Below are 19,411 nucleotides of genomic sequence, written 5' to 3' on the forward strand. Positions count from 1 at the left end.
CAAAAATCTATGGGAGGTTCTTTCTGCTTCATCGCTATTGCCTGGCAGCTTGGGGAACTGGACAGGGTCACACTACCAGGTCAAATAGCTAAAGGTATAGCACTTTGAAAATGGCACCTGGACAAATTGACTGGTGTATGGCACATGTTATTTAGCTTGCCACTATGGCTGAAACTGTGGTAAGAACTGCTTCACACGAGCAGCAACAACTTGCTCAGGAGCCCATGTTCACTAGAAGTAAATACAATAATATACTCACCTTTAGTGGGATAATATCTGGGACTTGACCAACCCAAGTCTCCTCTGCTCCACCATCTAATGTTTTAAATTACAGGTCAGTGCTTGGAAATAATAAATTAAACTGGGTTGTTGTAGGTTTTTTGGGCTCTATGGTCATGTTCTAGAAGCATTCTCTCCGGATGTTTCACCTGCATCTATGGCAGACATCCTCAGGTTGTGAGGTCCAGTTGCACAAGGTGGAGGATTCTTCTAGGTCCGCATTTCTCAACCTGGGGGTCAGGGCTCCTTAGGGTGGTAAGGAGTTCCGTTATTTCCAAAACACTATCAGAGGGGTCACCAAAGACCATCACAAAGCACAGTATTTTCTGTTGGTCATGGCGGTTCTGTGTGGGAAGTCTGGCCCAATTCCGTCGTTGATGAGGTTCAGAATGCTCTTTGATTGTAGGTGAACTATAAATCTCAGCAACTACAATGCCCAAATACCCAAATGCCAAGGTTTGTTTTCTCCAAATTCCACCAGTGTTCACATTTGAGCATATCGAGTATTCGTGCCAAGTTTGGTCCAGATCCATCATTGTTTGAGTCCACAGTGCCCTCTGGATGCAAGTGAACTACAACTCCAAAACTCAAGGTCAATGGCCACCAAATCATTCCAGTATTTTCTGTTGGTCATGGGAGTTCTGTGTGCCAAGTCTGGTTCATTCCATAGTTGGTGAAGTTCATAATGCTCTTTGATTGTAGGTGAACTATAAATCCCAAAGGACAAAATCAAATCCACCCCCACCTCCAAACCCCACCAGTATTCAAATTAGGGTGTGTTGGGTACTTATGCCAAATTTCATCCAGTGAATTAATATACATCCTGCATATCAGATAATTACATTACAATTCATAAGAGTAGCAAAATTACAGTTATGAAGTAGCAACGAAAATAATTTTATGGTTGGGGGTCACCACAACACGAGGAACTGTATTGAGGGGTCGTGGCATTAGGAAGGTTGAGAAATACAGTTCTAGATAGTGTTTGGCCAATGCAACTGGAAAATGATTTTAATAATGACGCTGAGGACTTGTGTTTTTATTGTTTTATTGTTTCTACTGTTTTTATATGGCTTATATTATATGTTAATGTTTTTAATTAGATTTTATGTTGTTGGGAGCATTGATTGCCGACTGTAAACTGCCTTGAGTCACCTTCGGGCTGAGAAAGGCGATATATATATGTGGTAAATAAATAAATAGATAAATAGATAAATAGATAAATTTTGCCAGGTTGTTTTGATCTGCCCACTGCTCTTCTGAGTCTGTTCAGGGACTTCCAAGTTGCCCATTCTTGGCTTTCCCCTAGAGGTAGTAACTTAAATAACTTCTCTTTTTCCTCGTAGTATCTCCAAACACCTTCACCTTAATAGGATCCCCTCCTCCCAAGTACTTACCTTGCATAGGAAAGCAGGAAAATGGTATTTTTAAGCTCTAGTATGAGAGCAGACTTTGTTTTCAGATGGCAAACTAATGACAAGTCTGAACTCACTGTCCCACTGGAGTATTTCTTCCAAGTCTGGGGCACTACTTTTTAAGAAATCTGTCAGGGGAAAAATGAGCAAACGAGAAAGCCTTTGGTGTGAGAAAAAAATGTAATGGACTGTGTTTGCCTGAGAGAAAAAGATGGGGAGAGAGAGTTCTCCTGATAGGTCTTGAAATATTAAAAGCCTGCCTCGCAGACAATGGAAAAGCAATTGTTGTTTACTGCCAGCGAGGGGAAATGGATAGAGTCTTCATCAGAGGTTTCTTTAGACTGCTCTGAATAAACATCCGTTAGGGACGGTTTAAGTTTTGGAGAAAAAAAATCCCTTCCCCAGAATATGAGGTTACATTTTATTACCCCAGAGATGCGGTTTATGATGCTGTGAAAGACTTGGCTTGTCCTGGGTACAGCTTCCAGTTCCACGATTAAGTTAATATGATGGTTCTGATTAAAAGTCTTGTTCAGTGAAAGCAATTATATTGACCAAAAGCTTGAAGTGCAAGTTGAAAAGAGCCTTCGTTTTGAAGTGTACCCTAAAGGTTTTTCATTCTCATCTTCAAAGCAATGTAGGAAAATGGCACTGATTGAACTAGAAACGTTAAAGAATCCAAGTATTATTTTTACACAAGAGAGCTTCTATTCCTTCGCAGCAGTGGGTTTTTTTGAAAAAAAATACCCTCTCAAACAGCATATAGATCCAGAGGGTAAATTCTGAATGGCCTCTGTAGTAAAGTCTTTGAGATTGGTGTCGATACCTTACTAGATCAATTTTATTTAGCGAAGTTGTTTGCACAGTGCCGTTATTGATTTTGCAACTGGCTCCTATAGTCTCAAGGTAAAAGAATGGCAAAAAAACTCAATTTTTATCTCCTTCTCTTGCTGTTTTTTTTTTTTTAAGACCCATGTAAAAGGTTTGAGGAAATAAAAACAACTGAATGATTTTATACAACCACCAGCACCAGCTCACACTCAAGATGAATTCCCTTCTGGTTCTTGCAAATGCTAGTTTAATACGCATTTTCTATTCAATGTTTGCGATAATGAAATGCGAACCAGGACATCTAAAACATCATCTTATTTGTTATTTCCCTATAAGTGGGAAATTACCATAATGCAATGCCAAAGTTGCATAGTTAGTTGGAAGAGTCATGAAATGGGAGAAATGTAGTCTTTCAAAAACAGTATTGGGCTGACTTACATTTCCTCTCTCGTGGATGTAATATTTCAAACAGCAGTACATTAAGCAACACATCTGTTGGCGGAAAGAAAGCGTAAAGAAAGAAGGAAGCTTATTATATGCCAAGACCCTACATTGTTTTGCTGGTTGACTGATCCATCATAGGTATTGCATCAACCCCAAGTAAACAGGACTCTTCATCACACTAGAGAATGAATCCACTTAAAATCTGGTTGCTGCCTCCTGCAGAATTCTGGGGTTTGTTGTTTAGTGGGATTGTTAAAGGCTCCTCCCTAAACTACAAACCCCAGAATTCTGCAGGAGGCAGCAACCAGATTTTAAGTGGATTCATTCTCTAGTGCAGTGTTTCTCAACCTGGGGGTCGGGACCCCTGGGGGGGTGCCAAAGACCATAAAAAAACATGGTATTTTCTGTTGGTCATGGGGATTTTGTGTGAGAAGTTTGGCCTAATTCTATCATTAGTGGGGTCCAGAATGCTCTTGGATTGTAGGTGAACTATAAATCCCAGCAACTACAACTCCCAAATGTCAAGGTCTATTTTCCCCAAACTCCACCAATGTTCACATTTGGGCATATTGAGTATTTGTGTCAAGTTTGATTCATTGTTTGAGTCCATGGTGCTCTCTGGATGTAGGTGAACTACAACTCCCAAACTCAAGGTCAGTGCCCACCAGATCGTTCCATTGTTTTCTGTTGGCAATGAGAGTTCTGGTTCAATTCCATCATTGGTGGAGTTCAGAATGCCCTTTGATTGTAGGTGAACTATAGATCCCAGCAACTCCAACTCCCAAATGACAAAATCAATTCCTTCCCCCAACCCCACCAGTATTCAAATTTGGGCGTATAGGGTATTTGTGCCAAATTTGATCCAGTGAATGGAAATGCATCCTGCATATCAGATATTTACATGACGATTCATAACAGTAGCAAAATTACAGTAGTGAAGTAGCAATGAAAATAATGTTATGGTTGGGGGTCACCACAACATGAGGAACTGTATTAAGGGGTTGCGGTATTAGAAAGGTTGAGAACTACTTCTCTAGTGTGATGTTATCATGGTTAAATGTAGGAGCAGCAGCAGTGCAATGGGTTAAATCGTAAGTTCGTAGATTAAGATCTCCTGGGGAGGTCCTGCTCTCGGCCCCACTGGCCTCACAGGTGCGACTGGTGGGGACGAAGGACAGGACCTTCTTGGTGGTGGCCCCACGGCTGTGGAACTCCCTCCCGAGTGAGATCAGGTCGGCCCCCTCCCTCCTGATCTTTAGGAGACAGCTAAAGATCTGGGTGTGGAACCAAGTGTTCAGCCCATCATAGGAATATTTAAAGTTGAAAATGCAATGACCTAGGACTATTTATAGACAACGGCTATGTCTTTGTGTGATACGTGATGTTATCTTATGTGATGTGTTTAATATTGTTTAATGTTTTTTCAGGGGAGGGTCAATTTTGATGTTTTATATAGGTATTTTTTTATCAATGGCATTGAATTGTTGCCAACACTGTGAACCGCCCTGAGTCCTCTTTGAGGTTGAGAAGGGCGGTATATAAATACCGCAAATAAATAAATAAGTAAATAAATCAGTGGTTCTCAACCTATGGGTCCCCAGATGTTTGGCTTTCAACTCCCAGAAATCCTAACAGCTGGTAAAATGACTGGGATTTCTGGGAGTTGTAGGCCAAAACATCTGGGGACCCACAGGTTGAGAACCACTGGGTTAAACCATTGTGTTGGCTGAACTGCTGACCTGAAGGTCGGTGGTTTGAATCCGCGAGATGGGGTGAGCTCCCATCTGTCAACCCCAGTTTCCTATGCAGGGATATGAGAGAAGCCTCCCACCGGATGGTAACACATCCGGGCTTTCCCTGGGCAACGTCTCTGCAGATGACAAATTCTCTCATACCAGAAGCAACTTGCAGTTTCTGAAGTCACTCCTGACATGACAAAAATAATAAATAAATAAACATAATGGCTAAATAATGTTTAGTACGGAACTGATTAGAAGACAGACTATGGATCAAACATTTGACTGATTAAGATGACAAACCTGCATATACTGCACTTACCTGGGAGTAAAACCCATTGAATTCAGATGAAATTACTTGAGAGTAGGCTTAAATATGCATCCAACAGACGTCTTTCTTCAAGACATTTTGTAACAGCTATTGACTTCTTGCTGAAGAAGGAGTTTTTAACGGTTGGTTTAAAATGAATTTAATTGAATTTTTATTACTTTTAATTAAATTTTGTTTTAATAATATAACTTGTTTAATTGTGTTTTAATATTATAACTTTTTATTGCTTTATCTATACCTTTTTAGTTAATCTTGCTGGGAGTTGCCTTGAGTCTTAGCTTCAGTATAAAGGCAGGGAAGAAAATAAACCATAATTAATCAGGCTGGCAGTATAAATCTACATATAACCAAAACTCAAGTGTTTGTGCCTTTTTGAGATAGTGAAGGAACTAATTGGCTAGTTAGGGAACAAAAGCTGCCAATTATTGTTATAAGGAAAGGCTGTCTTTCAAACGTTCTTTTTCAGTCCCTATCAGAGTATCACATATGCCAGATTTAACGTAGCCTTGGAAAGTTATCAGTTGTGCTCTTAATCCACTGCCTCACCGCTCAACATTTGCCCTCACTGGTTCAATTCGACTCCTAAACATCAGTCTATCAACACAGTTAAAGCTTGGAGCCCTAACAAATAGACATGGGATGGGTTTTTACATGCTAAAAGTTCTGTTGCTATTCTCACCATGGCTGGTTGTCCCACCAGTTCCATAATAGGATCTGTGCCATCATGTTGGGGTCATATGGAAACCTCAACAGAGCCTCCCCTGCCACCACTGGTGTTGGGGCCATACTTTCTTAGGGATTCTACATTTACATGGCTTCTCTATTCCTGGGTTTACAAAAGCTGGGCATAGGGGGCACCCTGCCAAACCACTCCCATAACATAAGAACTATTCTTTAGTATGGCCAGCTTATAAATGATCCCAGAAGAGCATTCCATCAATGGTAGAACTTCCTAAAATGGTTGGGAAGAATTCAGAAGGGGAGAGAAAGGGAAGACCGGTATGAGACACCTTCCCCTTCCAAGAGGGTGGGTTACTTTGTAGTTGCCACTGATTTACCCCTCTTTGAAATGGTACAGCCTTCCCTTTCTCCCTTTATAATATACTAGCTTTGCCTGCATTATTTTGAAAAGTAAATTTTAAAATGCACAAGGTTGTGGTTGAACTACAACACACATCATGCCAGGTTCACCCGAAAAACTCTGTCAGTACTTAAAGTTTGTTATGTTGGGCAAGTTTGCTCTAGATCAGTGGTTCTCAACCTGTGGGTCCCCAAGTGTTTTGGCCTACAACTTCCAGAAATCCCAGACAGTTTACCAGCTGTTAGGATTTCTGGGAATGGAAGGCCAAAACATCTGGGAACCCACAGGTTGAGAACCACAGCTCTAGATGCATCATCAGAATGGTTCAGTGTGCTCTCTGGCTGCAGGGTAAACTACAACTTCTACTATTATGAGTCAGTCCCCTCAAATCTCTCCAGTAGGTTGAGTTAGTCATGAGGGTTCTGTGTGCCAAGTTTGGTCCAAATCTATCATCCATGGAGGTCACAGTTTCTCTGGTTGTGGGTGAACTACAACTCCCAGAATGGAAGGTCAGTGTCCCCCTCCCCGCAACCCCTCCAGTAATCAAAGTTCAGGATATCAGGTATGTGTGCCAAGTTTGGTCCAGATCCATCTGTGTTTGGGTTCACAGTGCTCTCTGGGTGTAGGTGTACTACAACTCCCCCAAATCAAGGTGAATTTTCCCCAAAGCCCTCCAGTACTTTTTGCTGGTCATGGGGGCCATGTGTGCCAAGTTAGGTCCAATTCCATCTTTGGTGAAGTTCAGAGTTCTCATTGATTGCAGTTGAACTATAAATCCAAGTACCTAAAACTCCAAAATGTCCAGGCCAATTCCCCTCAAAAGCCACCAGTATTTAAAATTGGGCATATTGGGTATGCATGCCAAGTTTGGTCTAGATCCATCGTTGTTCGGGTTCATAGTGCGCTCTGGATGTAGGTGAACTACAACTCCTATATATGCTAACTCCTATATATGCCATGTTTGCTATATGCCATAGAAAAGAATAGGAAAGGGTTAAAGGAGAATCAGTGGGTGGGGTCATGCAAATTCCACACCAATGGAGAGAGTAAGAAACACAGGGATGTCTGTGATGGAGGAAACACGTAAAATCTAGGAGGAAATTGTCCCCGAATGAAAGCCTTCACTTGGGTGGTGTTTGTGGGGGGCATTGGCAGGGCTCTTGTGCATGTTCAAAGTGCTCACTATAACCTGCAATGTCATTGAAGGGAGGGCCATTGGTATCTCCAGAGTGGTGGAAGTTATAGCTGTTTGTGGAGTTAGGAGATTGTCTGTCTAAAGTGTATACCCCTGCCACATAGACACATATTTTCATTAGATGGATGGGTGGATGGATGGATGGATGGATGGATGGGTGGATGGATGGGTGGATGGATAGATAGATAGATAGATAGATAGATAGATAGATAGATAGATAGATAGATTTGGGGTTCTTGTGGCACCTTATAGCCTTTGGGGGTGTTTTTGTGTTCACCACAAGCTACGGTTAAGTTTTCTGGGGGCTGTAAGGCCCTCAAGGTCTCTGCATGCTTTTTTAACTCAACCGTTTTCCCTTCATGGAGCCCTGTTTGCTTGTCCCATCACCCTAGGCAAGGTACTGCTAAATAAATTCATTCAGTTCAGCCAAACACTCTCCTACATTTTTAGTCCACAACTGAAACTACCATGCATCATTAGGTAATGTAATGTTCAATAAATCCTGACTTAATGTATTGTAGTAGTAATATGCAATATTCTGGAATGATAGCAAAATTATGCTAGGCTTAGCATTCAAGGTGAAATTCAGGGAAGGTGACGGTGGGCGGGGGTAGGAAAAAGTAAATGCTCTGAAAAGTGAAGGAAACTGTGTTTTTGATCCACTGTTTCAGGTGACTCGCAACCCACTTATTCCTGTACTCTTGGTAAAGCAATTGTGGCCCTTACCATAGGAAAAAAGACATGCATATCTGACTTGCACGTTCCTTCCAGTTTGAAAAAGTTGTGCAGTTGGACCACACAAATGCATACACCTACCATCCTTGTGTTCAACTTGTGATTTTGTGATACAAAATTCAGCATATATATCTTGTTTGCTGTGACATACTGTGTTTTTGTGTTGTAATAATAGACGATAGAATGGATAAAGACTTGAATGAGAGGATATAGTTTTTCGTTTTTGATATTGTTATTATGCACTGTCTTATGTCTAATTGCACTAATTGCACTATAATGGTTCTTTTTGTTTCTCAATGTATGTATTTTTATGGCATCGGATTGTGCTGATTGTGTACGCCACTCTGAGTCTCCTTCGGGCTGATATGAGCAGGGTAGAAATAATGCAAATAAATAAATAAAGCATTCTCTCCTGACATTTTGCCCACATCTATGGCAGGCATCTTCAGAGTTAGTGAGGTCTGTTGGAAACTAGGCAAGTGTGGTTTATATATCTGTGGAATGCCCAGGGTGGGAGAAAGAACGCTTGTCTGCTTGAGGCAAGTGTGAATGTTGCAATTGGCTACCTTGATTAGCATTGAATGGCCTGCAGTTTCAAGGCCTGGCTGGTTGCTGCCTGGGGGAATCTTTTGTTGGGAGGTGATAGCTGGCCCTGATTGATTCTTGTCTGGAATCCCCTTGCTTTTTGAGTCTTGCTATTTATTTACTGTTCTGATTTTAGAGTTTTTTCATACTAATACCCAGATATATAAACCTCACTTCTTAGTTTCCAACGGATCCCTCAACTTCTGAGGATGCCTGCCATAGATGTGGGTGAAATGTCAGGAGAGAACGGTTCTGGAGCCATACAGCCCAGAAAGGTCACAACAACCCGATGATTTTGGCCATGAAAGCCTTTGATTGGCTGCCAATGAGTTTCCAGTCCAAATTCAAGGCAGGTCCTGCCCTAAACAGTTCAGGACCTGCCTAACTTCGCAATCGCATTTCCCCTACGAAACAGCACAAATCATCTGAAGAGGCCCTTTTCTCGCCTCCAGATTGGTCTCAAGTGCAGTTGGTGGGGACCAGGGAGAGAGCCTTCTTGGTGGTGATTCCCAGGCTCTGGAACTCTACCTAGGGAGATCAGACTGGCACCTACCCTGTCCATCTTCCGCAAGAATCTAAAAACATGGATGATCTGCTGTGGCTTTGACTAGGCAGTTCCAAATGATTGGCCAATGTTACCTAAGTTTCTAGCACTTCAGCATGGCTCTCTGCTCTATAATTCTGACATTTTAATGCCCAAGAACATTATTCTCCCAGTTCTGCCTTTCTGAATTTTGCATTTTCCCATAGCTATATCCAGGGATTTTACACAAACTTAAAGCCCTCTGAACTCTGCACTTTATTGCTCAGCATGGTACTGTTTTTATGATGTTATGTTTTATTGTGATATGTTCTTATTTTGTTTTATTTTGATTGGTGGTTTTAACTCTTTGTTCTTTGGGCTTATCCCTTTGTAAGCCGCCCGAGTCCCTTTGGGGAGATGGAGGTGGGGTATAAAAATAAAGTTATTATACTAGTCGTCCGCTGCCATGCCAGTCTGTGTATGTGTTTTGTGTGTGTATTTGTGTATATATGTAGTTTTGCACATATGTTGTAATGTATTTTTATTATTTTTAATTTTTTGGCTTTTAAAGTCCCTTCCGCTGTGTTTTTCAGTGTTTTTATGAGTGATGGTCACTCGCTGACCTGATAGCTGTATTGTGTCCAAATTTGGTGTCAATTCATCCAGTGGTTTTTGAGTTATGTTAATCCCACAAACGAATATTACATTTTTATTTACATAAATTATTCGACCTACACAGTCAGTTTTTAAAAGCTTGATGGCATCATGTCACGATTCCAGGACTCTGCCATATTCAGGTAGAGATGAGCCAAACAAATACCCAGTTTGTATCAAACAGTTTAATTAAAACAGCACATGTTTTAATAGTCAAAACATAAAGATAGCACTCAGCCACAGAATATAAAACAAAAACTTGCAGCAAACACTGTTGCAGGTTCAAGATAACACAGTAGTCAAAAGATCCAGTCCAGTGGTCAAATGCTGAGGGTTCAATGAGCAAATCCAGGGATCAAGATTCTATATCATAGTCAAAAGCCAGTCCAGAGATTCAAGGTTCCAAGAGTACAGGAGACAGGTCAGGATACCGAAAATCCACAAACCTGGGGGAAAACCAGCAGCATCTACCATCAAAATAAAACAAATACTTTACTCCCCAAGATCAGTCGCAAGGCTAGCTCATTATATCCAGAAACACCCAGCTGCAACTTATCTCTTGCATATCTCCGCCCTTAATTGCTTTCACCCATGAACTCTTACTTACAGATTACTCAACCCTTTAGAATTAAGACTTACATTAACCCTTCCATCACCAACTTCTAGGCCTACCACCACCAACCACCACCAACTGCAGAACATGATACATGACACATCAGGAGTTGTAAAGTGCTTGTAAAGGGAGATAAGGCAATATAGGACTGGCATTTGGACCAAAGGAGGTGATTGTGTCATAGTACTACCTGGAATCGCACATTAATAGTAAGCTTACATTTCTGTTATGTGCCAAATATATGCATGCCCGCACAGACACGCACACTCACATATATGCACAGAGGATGAAGTCAAATGTGGCAGGTTTTAATTTCAAAATGTTACTGCTTCGATAATTGTAAAAATGGATTGCATCACCCTGGTGTCTTGGAGACATTTTTCATATCCTGTAAGCAGTTAATAATGGTAAAATATTGGCAAGAAGCCACTCCTCTTCTTTATGGTGTCTTTTTAAAAAAGCAGAGCTAATTTCACTCCTTCCTTTAAACTTAATAGGATTAGCAATGACTACCAGTTAATCTCTAATAGAATTTATACAGGAAAGAGGGTAAGTAACTTGAAATGTTATAAAAATGTGTTCGAAGAGCAGGTAGAGTCGCTTTCTTTGCTGAACCTTTGGCTATTATTAGCAGCTAATCTGATATGCAGGAGATAAATGCATACTCCAGCTTGTGTCAGTCAAACAAGCTCCACGTTTATTGTATTTTTAATTTCTTTTTTTGGCAATAGGAAGATGAAATTATGCCCGCTAAATTTGATGAAAACTCCCTCGTTTGGGTTGCTACGGATCAGCCTATAAAGAATAGCAACTTCCTGAGTCCCAAGATTTTAGAGCTCTGTGGAGATTTGCAGATTTTCTGGCTTCAACCTTCCTATCCAAAAGGTAACTTTTTTTTTCTATTGTTGCCTCCAGTTTTTGTTACATGCTAGATTTAACTTTCTTGCTCATTCAGAGTCAATGTGCATCTTGTAGGAGCAACAGCTAAAGGGAAGGGTCAGGTACAGACGCACTTGTGAAACTCTGGAGAACCCTAAAGCTAAGCTTTTCCCCCTTTGGATTGCCTTTCACTCAATCATCTCACTTGCCCGTTAAGCCTAGTGTTATCCAGCAGTTTTACAAACAATCCAGTTTTCCTGAATAAGTTGGACGTTTCAAGGAAGTTGAAACCTTTTTGCACAGTGTGAACAATGTTCTTAACCTAAGATGCGAACTTTCCTGCTGGCTTTTGAATGTACAACCAGATGTCTACAGCCTAATGAAAAGCAACTTTAGACACAACATATTATTTGTAAACACAGAAATGCTGGACCACTCTAACAACTACCATATCAGACTAACAGAGAAGCCACTGAAATCCACAAGCATGTGGACAATTTCAACAGAAAGGAAGAAACCATGAAAATGAACAAAATCTGGCTACCAGTATTTTAAAAAGATTCTAAAATCAAAACAGTAAATAAAGAACAATACTCAAAAAAGGGAATTCCAGACAAACAATCAGGGCCAGCTAATAACGTCCCAACAAAGGATTCCCTGAGGCAGTAAGAAGCCAGACCTTGAAACTGCTGGGCCATTAAATGCTAATTAAGCCAGTCAGATGCAACATTCATACCTACCTCCAACAGACAAGAGCTCTTTCTGTGGGAGTTGGTAAATGTAAATAAACTGAAGCATTACCACAGTTATTAAAGCAAGATATACCCTGCAGCATAATAAAGTGTCACTCAGACTTGTGTAACAAGTAACAGTATGTTTACATAGGTTCAAAAGTTCAAACAGGGTAACTACACAGTATTCCCTGGCTAATTCATGGTTTGCTTATTGCGGACCCACTGTTTCATGGCGAGCAGTGAGGGAACACTGTATAGCTGCTCCCTGTTCCTTCCTCACCAGGCTAGACGCCCAAGGGTGCCCAGCCTGGCGAGGAAGGGGCCTCTGATGTGGGGAAAAGCAGAGGGAGCGAGGAAGAGGAGGCCACCACTAAAGAGGGCCTTGGCGGTGGCATCCTCTTCTTCATCCCTCCGCTGCTCCACGCTCCTTCTTTACCAGTCTGGGTGCCAGGCTTGGGTGGCCAGCCTGATGAGGAAGGGACCTCTGAGGCAGGGAGCAGTGGAGGTGGCGAGGAAGAGGAGGCCGCTGCTGAAGAGGGCCTCAGTGGTGACGTACTCTTCTTCGTCTTTCTGCTGCTCCATGCTCCTTTCTCGCCAGGCTGGGCCTGCTGAGGAAGGAGCAACGGGCCTTGTAGGCCAGACAGGAGCAGGGTCTTGTGCAGGCCCCGCCGCCTGCCCTGCCACGGCGTCTTGTGCAGGCCCCACCACACCGGCGCCACCTCCGATAGGAAAGGAGGAGAGGGGAAGGCCTCGCCTTTCCGCCTTTCCGCGTTTCCTATCGGAGGCGGCGGGGCTTGCACCCGACCCTGCAGCAGGGGAGAGGGCAGTGCTTGCACCAGACCCCGCACTTGCCTGGCCAGCAAGGCCCGCCACCCCACAACACCGGCACTGCCTCCAGGGGGTTTGGACTTCAACTCCCATAATTGCCTACTTTGCGGTTTTTCACTTATCGCGGGGGTTGCTGGAACGTAACCACCACAATAAGTGAGGGATAAGTGAGTACTTGTGTGTGTGTGTGTGTGTGTGTGTGTGTGTGTATCAGTCTCTTTGAATTCACACAGAGAATAGAGGGAATAAAATAGTCCTTTTAAATAGTCTTTTAAATATGCCTCATGCCTTAAAATGATCAAGCTTCAAGATAGTTGGCAGCCAGCACTCTCTTCACTGTCTAAAGTGAAAGTGGAAATGACAGTTAGAACCATTGGTCTCAGCAGCAAGCCAGAGACAGCAGCCAATCAGAACTCTGGCCCCTTGCATGCTCGGCCAATCAGCTGCCAACACATGTCTTTCCAGTTAACTCATTACATCAATGTGTCCCTTTTCAAATCCTCACACTTTCTCCCACCCTGGATATTCCACAGATATATAAACCTCACTTGCCTAATTTCCAACAGACCTCACAACCTCTGAGGATGCCTGCCATAGATGCAGGTGAAATGTCAGGAGAGAATGCTTCTGGAACATGGCTATATCAGTCCAGAAAACACAGCAACCCAGTGATTCCGGCCATGAAAGTCTTTGACAATACATTTAGTATTATTGTTTATTTGCTAAAAACCCTGGAGAACCCTAAAAACAAACAGATTTATGACAGCAGAAGCTGTCGTGGACAAGAATCTGCTATCTTAGAAGATGATCCTCCATAAAATCTTGCACCAGCCACCCCCAGTGTGGGGCTCTCCAGGTTTTTGGATTTTTTATTCCTGTGAGTTCCAAGTGGCAAAGCTAATCATCAAGATAGATGGGAGTTATAGTCAAAAACATTTGGCAGGGACCTTGCTGAAGATGTTTGGCTTATGTCTTAGAAACCTGTTAATCAAAGGTGCCACAAGGACTTTGGTTGGTTTTTCCCCACACTGTTATTTCTTTTGTAGTTCCCTCCATACTAGTGCTCATTGGAGTAACTCATGAAAAAGAAGAATTTGTTTACTTGTGTTCTAGTATTTGTCGTCAATTATTTTTCCATTGTTGTGGAGATTTGGACTAGATTCTCGATACATTCTGTTGTGATAGGACCAAGGTGTATGATGCACTCCTTTGCATAACATAGGACTACATCAGACGGGTGGGGGTAAAGCAGGAGAAAGCGTAGGGAATCGTCTTGCACAGTTCCCTCCCTTTTCCCTCCATCTTCAGAAATGGTTAGTCATCTCACAAGCTTACTGAGCTTTTCTCCATCTTCTCCTCACTTTCCCCCACATCCTGCTGCTTGGAGTCAGGTAACAAATGACCCCTGAGGACTGTCTTTGGGCTTCGTTTCCATGCATTTGGGAAATGGAGTGCCACAGCGTCCCACCAGAATAGTCCTTATGCCGTCTGATGGCCTCCATGGGACACCTATGGGGCTCTGTTACCTAAACACATGGAAACAGAGGCTGAAGACTGTCTGATTAAGTCCTCACTTTCCCCCACCCCCTAATACAGTGCTAGACATTGAAAGGAAATGTATTTCTTTAGTATGATGGGAATATAAGATGCAAGTGTGATTCCTTAAAGCAGCCCTGTCCTCAATGTCTGTCTATGTAGCAGGGCAAAGGAGAAAGAGAGGGGCTACCAGGAAAGCACGCCAGACTCAATCAAATTTTGACATGGACCAGTTTGAAGCTGCTGCTGAAGAACGCAATACTCGGCCACGTGCCAACCAGCGGGCTCAGCCACGTGTTCGTCCAGCGAATGCTACCCAACCTCCTGTGCGTGACAACAGGCCACCCTTTAACCCAGATAATCCCTACCATGTAAGTATTGATAGTAATGAAATATTTTGGCCTATTTTGACCATCCCAGAATAGGACTTTCATTGTTTCCTCAGCAGCTAAGATAACCTTATTTCCCATCTGCTTCTATTAGCATTATGGATGAAAATTATATTGTTCCATATATATATGTGTGTGTGTGTGTGTGTGTGTGTGTGTGTGTTGTTTATTTGTTCAGTCGCTTCCAACTCTTCGTGGCCTCCTGGACCAGCCCACGCCAGAGCTCCCTGTCAGCCGTCACCACCCCCAGCTCCTTCAGAGTCAAGCCAGTCACTTCAAGGATACCATCCATCCATCTTGCCCTTGGTCGGCCCCTCTTCCTTTTTCCTTTCATTTTCCCCAGCATCATACTCTTCTCTAAGCTTTCCTGTCTTCTCATGATGTGGCCATAGTACTTCATCTTTGTCTCTAGTATCCTTCCCTCCAATGAGCAGTCGGGGTTTATTCCTTGAAGTATGGACTGGTTGGATCTTCTTGCTGTTCAAGGCACTCTCAGCACTTTCCTCCAACACCACAGTTCAAAAGCATCTATCCTCCTTTGCTCAGCATTCCGTATGGTCCAGCTCTCACATCCGTAGGTTACATTGCTTTAACTATGCAGATCTTAGTTGCCAGTATGTCTCTACTCTTTACTATTTTATCGAGATTAATCATTGCTCTCCTCCCAAGAAGTGTCTTCTGATTTCCTGGCTGCAGTTTGCATCTTCAGTAATCTTTGCACCTAGAAATACAAAGTCTGTCACTGCCTCCATGTTTTCTCCCTCTATTTTCCAGTTGTCAATCGGTCTGGTTGCTATAATCTTGTTTTTTTATATTTAACTGCAACCCAGCGTTTACACTTTCTTCTTTCACCTTGGTTAGAAGGCTCCTCAGCTCCTCCTCGCTTTCGGCCATCAAAGTGGTATCATCTGCATATCTAAAGTTGTTAATGTTTCTTCCAGCAATTTTAATCCCAGCCTTGCATTTGTCAAGACCTGCACCTCACATGATATGTTCTGCATACAAGTTGAATAGGTTGGGTGAGAGTATACAAACCTGCCGTATGCCTTTCCCCATCTTGAACCAGTCTGTTATTCCATGGTCAGTTCTTACTGTTGCTGCTTGGTCCTTATACAAATTCCTCAGAAGACAGACAAGGTGATTTGGTATGCCCAGACCACCAAGAACTTGCCACAATTTATTACGATCCACACGGTCAAAGTCTTTAGAATAGTCAATAAAACAGAAATAGATGTTTTTCTGAAACTCCCTGCCTTTCTCCATTATCCAGCGGATATTGGCAATTTGGTCTCTCGTTCCTCTAGCTTGTACATCTGGCAACTCTCACTCCATGTATTGCTGGAGTCTTCCTAGCAACAGGGAGTTTTTTCCCAAGAGATCTACTACTCAGCAGTGGAAGTTCAATCACTCATAGATGACAGGCTGACTCTGAAATGTAATCTTGGATGTTTTCCACAGCAGACTACCATATTTCTTGGATTCTGAGATACCATAGATTGTGATATACACACAATTTCAGTGCCAACAACTTTGGGGGGGAAATCTTTATATAAAGACAGTTCCCAAGTTATGAACAAGATAGGTTCTGTAGGTTTGCTCTTAAGATGAATTCGAAAGTCAGATCAAGTACATTTTTTAAGTGCAACTCCAGCCAAAAATACATAAAAATGAGGTTTGGATTCAGAAGATTTCCCTCACTTTCTGTCCCTGTGATAACTGGATTGTGAACATTTTGGCTTGTTGTTGAAACAAGGGTTGGTGATAAAGCTTCATTTGAGACCCCTTTTCGCCATGATGACTTTCTCAGGGGTGAATTTCCCTTCCGAGGGGTAGATTTCTCTCACTTCCTGTTGTCTCAGGCTCATTCTTAACTAGAAGTTGTTTGTAAGTTGGGTGTTCGTAAGTCGGGGACTGCCTGTATATGAAAAAGCACTTGTGATTCTTTTTTGAAATATTTATACGCAAAATGCCTTAGAATGGAAGGAATACAGTATTAGCAAAAGACAATTGTGCCAGTTCTTGCAATCACCTTGCACAGTTCTTTAAAATTTCCCAGAAATGCCATTATCTCAGAGGATCCAAGGTAAAAATTAATGGACTATAAAATAAGTGAAAGATAAGAAAGGCAGTTTGTGTTTTTCATCAGCTAAGTAGTTTTGATCTGACCAATCAATGATAACAGAGGATTATTCCTGCATCTTTCTTCCTCTGTAGTTCTTCCAAGTGCTTTCCTTTTAAGTCAGAAAACAAATATTAAAAATTATTGTAGATTTTTTTAAGACCAGAGGGAACATTTTTCTAGAACGATGAAGCAAAAATCTAGTTTTGCCTCTTTTATTGGAAAAAAACACACCTTGTGATTGAAGCATAGTTTAATAAACATTCAGGACCTAACTATGCTGTGCTACAATAAATCTTGGAACAGAGTTTGAAAATTTTACTTTTGAGAGGTTACTACTTGCACTACTTAAAAATATGCTTCTTGTATGTTAAATTTCAGCAGTTAGAAGGCGGTGAAGGGATGAGCTTTGACCCTCGTCTGGATCATGAAGGCATCTGCTGCATCGAATGTAGACGGAGCTACACGCATTGCGAGAGGATCTGTGAACCTCTTCTGGGCTATTACCCCTGGCCTTATAACTACCAAGGATGCCGCACTGCTTGCCGACTTATTATGCCTTGCAGTTGGTGGGTTGCCCGCATCTTGGGTATTGTATAAAGTTGCATGGAGTTCCGGACTATGAAAAGGAAGTGAGCGTATACAGGCATTCCTTAAGTTACTGTAGTAATTGTTTTGCTGTCTGTGCCCCTGTTCAAAACATTTCACCTCACTTTTTGTCCCTGTGATACCCCGTTTTGCCCAAAATAAGGCAGGTATTATATAATTTTTTGTTCCAAAAGATGTGTTAAGGCCTGTTTTCAGGAGCTGTCTTGTTTTTCTAAATTGACTTTTTAATGAACTATATCTAGGGCTTATTTTTGAAATAGGTCTTATATTTCAAGCATCCTCAAAATCCAGAAAAATCATGATAGGTCTTATTTTCGAGGTAGGTCTTATTTTGGGGGAAACAAGGTAATTGGATTTTGAGAAATTTTACTTGTTGTGGAAACAACGATTAGTGATAAAGCATCAGTTGAGACACCTTTTCCCCCCGATAACTCTTTCAGGCCACTCTGAGTCCCCTTGTGGGGAGAAGGGCGGGATAGAAATGTATGAAATAAATAAATTCAGTCATGAATCTCTTTCCTAGAGGTAGATTTCTCTCACTTCTTGTCTCACCTCTGTTCTTAACTATGAGTTGTTTGTGAGTCAGGTGTTTGTAACTCTGGGACTGCCTGTACTTAAAAGCCTTTCGCCATGCACCTGTGTATATGCTAATGTTTTTTTTAAATGACATCTGCTGTTGTAGATGTAAATAACATTAAAGCTTTAAATTAATATTTCATTCATTTTACAAATGCAAAATTGAAAGTGGGTAAACTGTATTGTAAAACCATACCTTGGCAAAAATTAAGAAGAATCTATGATTAAGATTTGTCAACACAAGCGTTCATTTACATCACCTCTCGGTGTATCAAGAGTTCCTTTAGAAATGTTTACCCAGTCCTTGTGTTACTATATAGATGTGAACATTTGTCCAGTTAGATTATTAGCTAGGCCTTTCGGGAGTACCTTTCAAAAATGTAGAACTTGACAAATAAATCATAAGTGAAGCTGCTCGCTGTTGTTATTCATATCGAACCACTAGATCATTACAAAGCTGTTAGAAACCAATTACAGCACATTTTTCCTACTGAGCTTCTGCGGGAGGGAAGGGCAGGGCCAGAAATAGACTCATTCATCGAATCCAAAAACTGAGGTTGCCACATGGAGTGGGTCCAACCAAAATCTGCTCAGGAAGCCATCAGATGAAAGTGGCCCAAGGTACCTGTGTCAATGCTACCTTGTTTGTTAGTAGTAAGCGTTGGCTTTCGAAGATGTTTTGGTGGAAAGTGGGTATTAGCATAATAGTTTGCAGCCTCGGGGTACATTATAATTCCAGAAGTGAGTAGAGCGTGTTCTTCTGCCAAGTAGGAACACACAGAGACATTTGAAGATAAATTGGAAACATCTGCTATCAGCTAGCTTTGTACCATTAGGCAACCATGGGGAAAGGGGAAGAAAACAGCCCTTTTTACAAATGCAGAAAGAAGAAAATGTGATAAGATACCTAAATGTTCACTATTTGAGTAAATGATTAGCAGGTTAAAATTGTATATATTGTCGAAGGCTTTCATGGCCAGAATCACTGGGTTGTTGTAGGTTTTTTCGGGCTATATGGCCATGGTCTAGAGGCATTCTCTCCTGACGTTTCGCCTGCATCTCTGGCAACCATCCTCAGTACCTCTGAGGATGCTTGCCATAGATGCAAGCAAAACGTCAGGAAAGAATGCCTCTAGACCATGGCCATATAGCCCAAAAAAACCCACAACCCATTGTATATGTCAATTAAATGTCTTAGGCCCCTTCCATACAGTTGAGTAAAATCCCACATTTTCTACTTTGAACTGGAACATATGACTCACATAACCCAGTTCAAAGCAGATATTGTGTGATTTTCTGCCTTGATATTCTGGGGGCCC

At 41.8% G+C, this 19,411-nt stretch overlaps 1 protein-coding gene across 1 annotated transcript in view; it reads left to right on the forward strand.

Moving 5' to 3' along the window:
• The window catches only part of CNMD (chondromodulin), a 41,014-nt gene extending 22,508 nt beyond the window's left edge, over positions 1-18,506 (forward strand). Inside the window, exons 5-7 of the mRNA XM_060769375.2 lie at positions 11,154-11,307; positions 14,562-14,770; positions 17,289-18,506. Of these exons, the coding sequence (XP_060625358.2) occupies positions 11,154-11,307; positions 14,562-14,770; positions 17,289-17,507 (582 nt within the window). The 3' untranslated portion in view covers positions 17,508-18,506. The remainder of the gene's footprint in view (positions 1-11,153; positions 11,308-14,561; positions 14,771-17,288) is intronic.
• Positions 18,507-19,411: the final 905 nt, after the last annotated feature.

Source organism: Anolis sagrei, chromosome 3, assembly GCF_037176765.1.
Source record: "Anolis sagrei isolate rAnoSag1 chromosome 3, rAnoSag1.mat, whole genome shotgun sequence".
NCBI classification, from domain to species: domain Eukaryota; kingdom Metazoa; phylum Chordata; class Lepidosauria; order Squamata; family Dactyloidae; genus Anolis; species Anolis sagrei.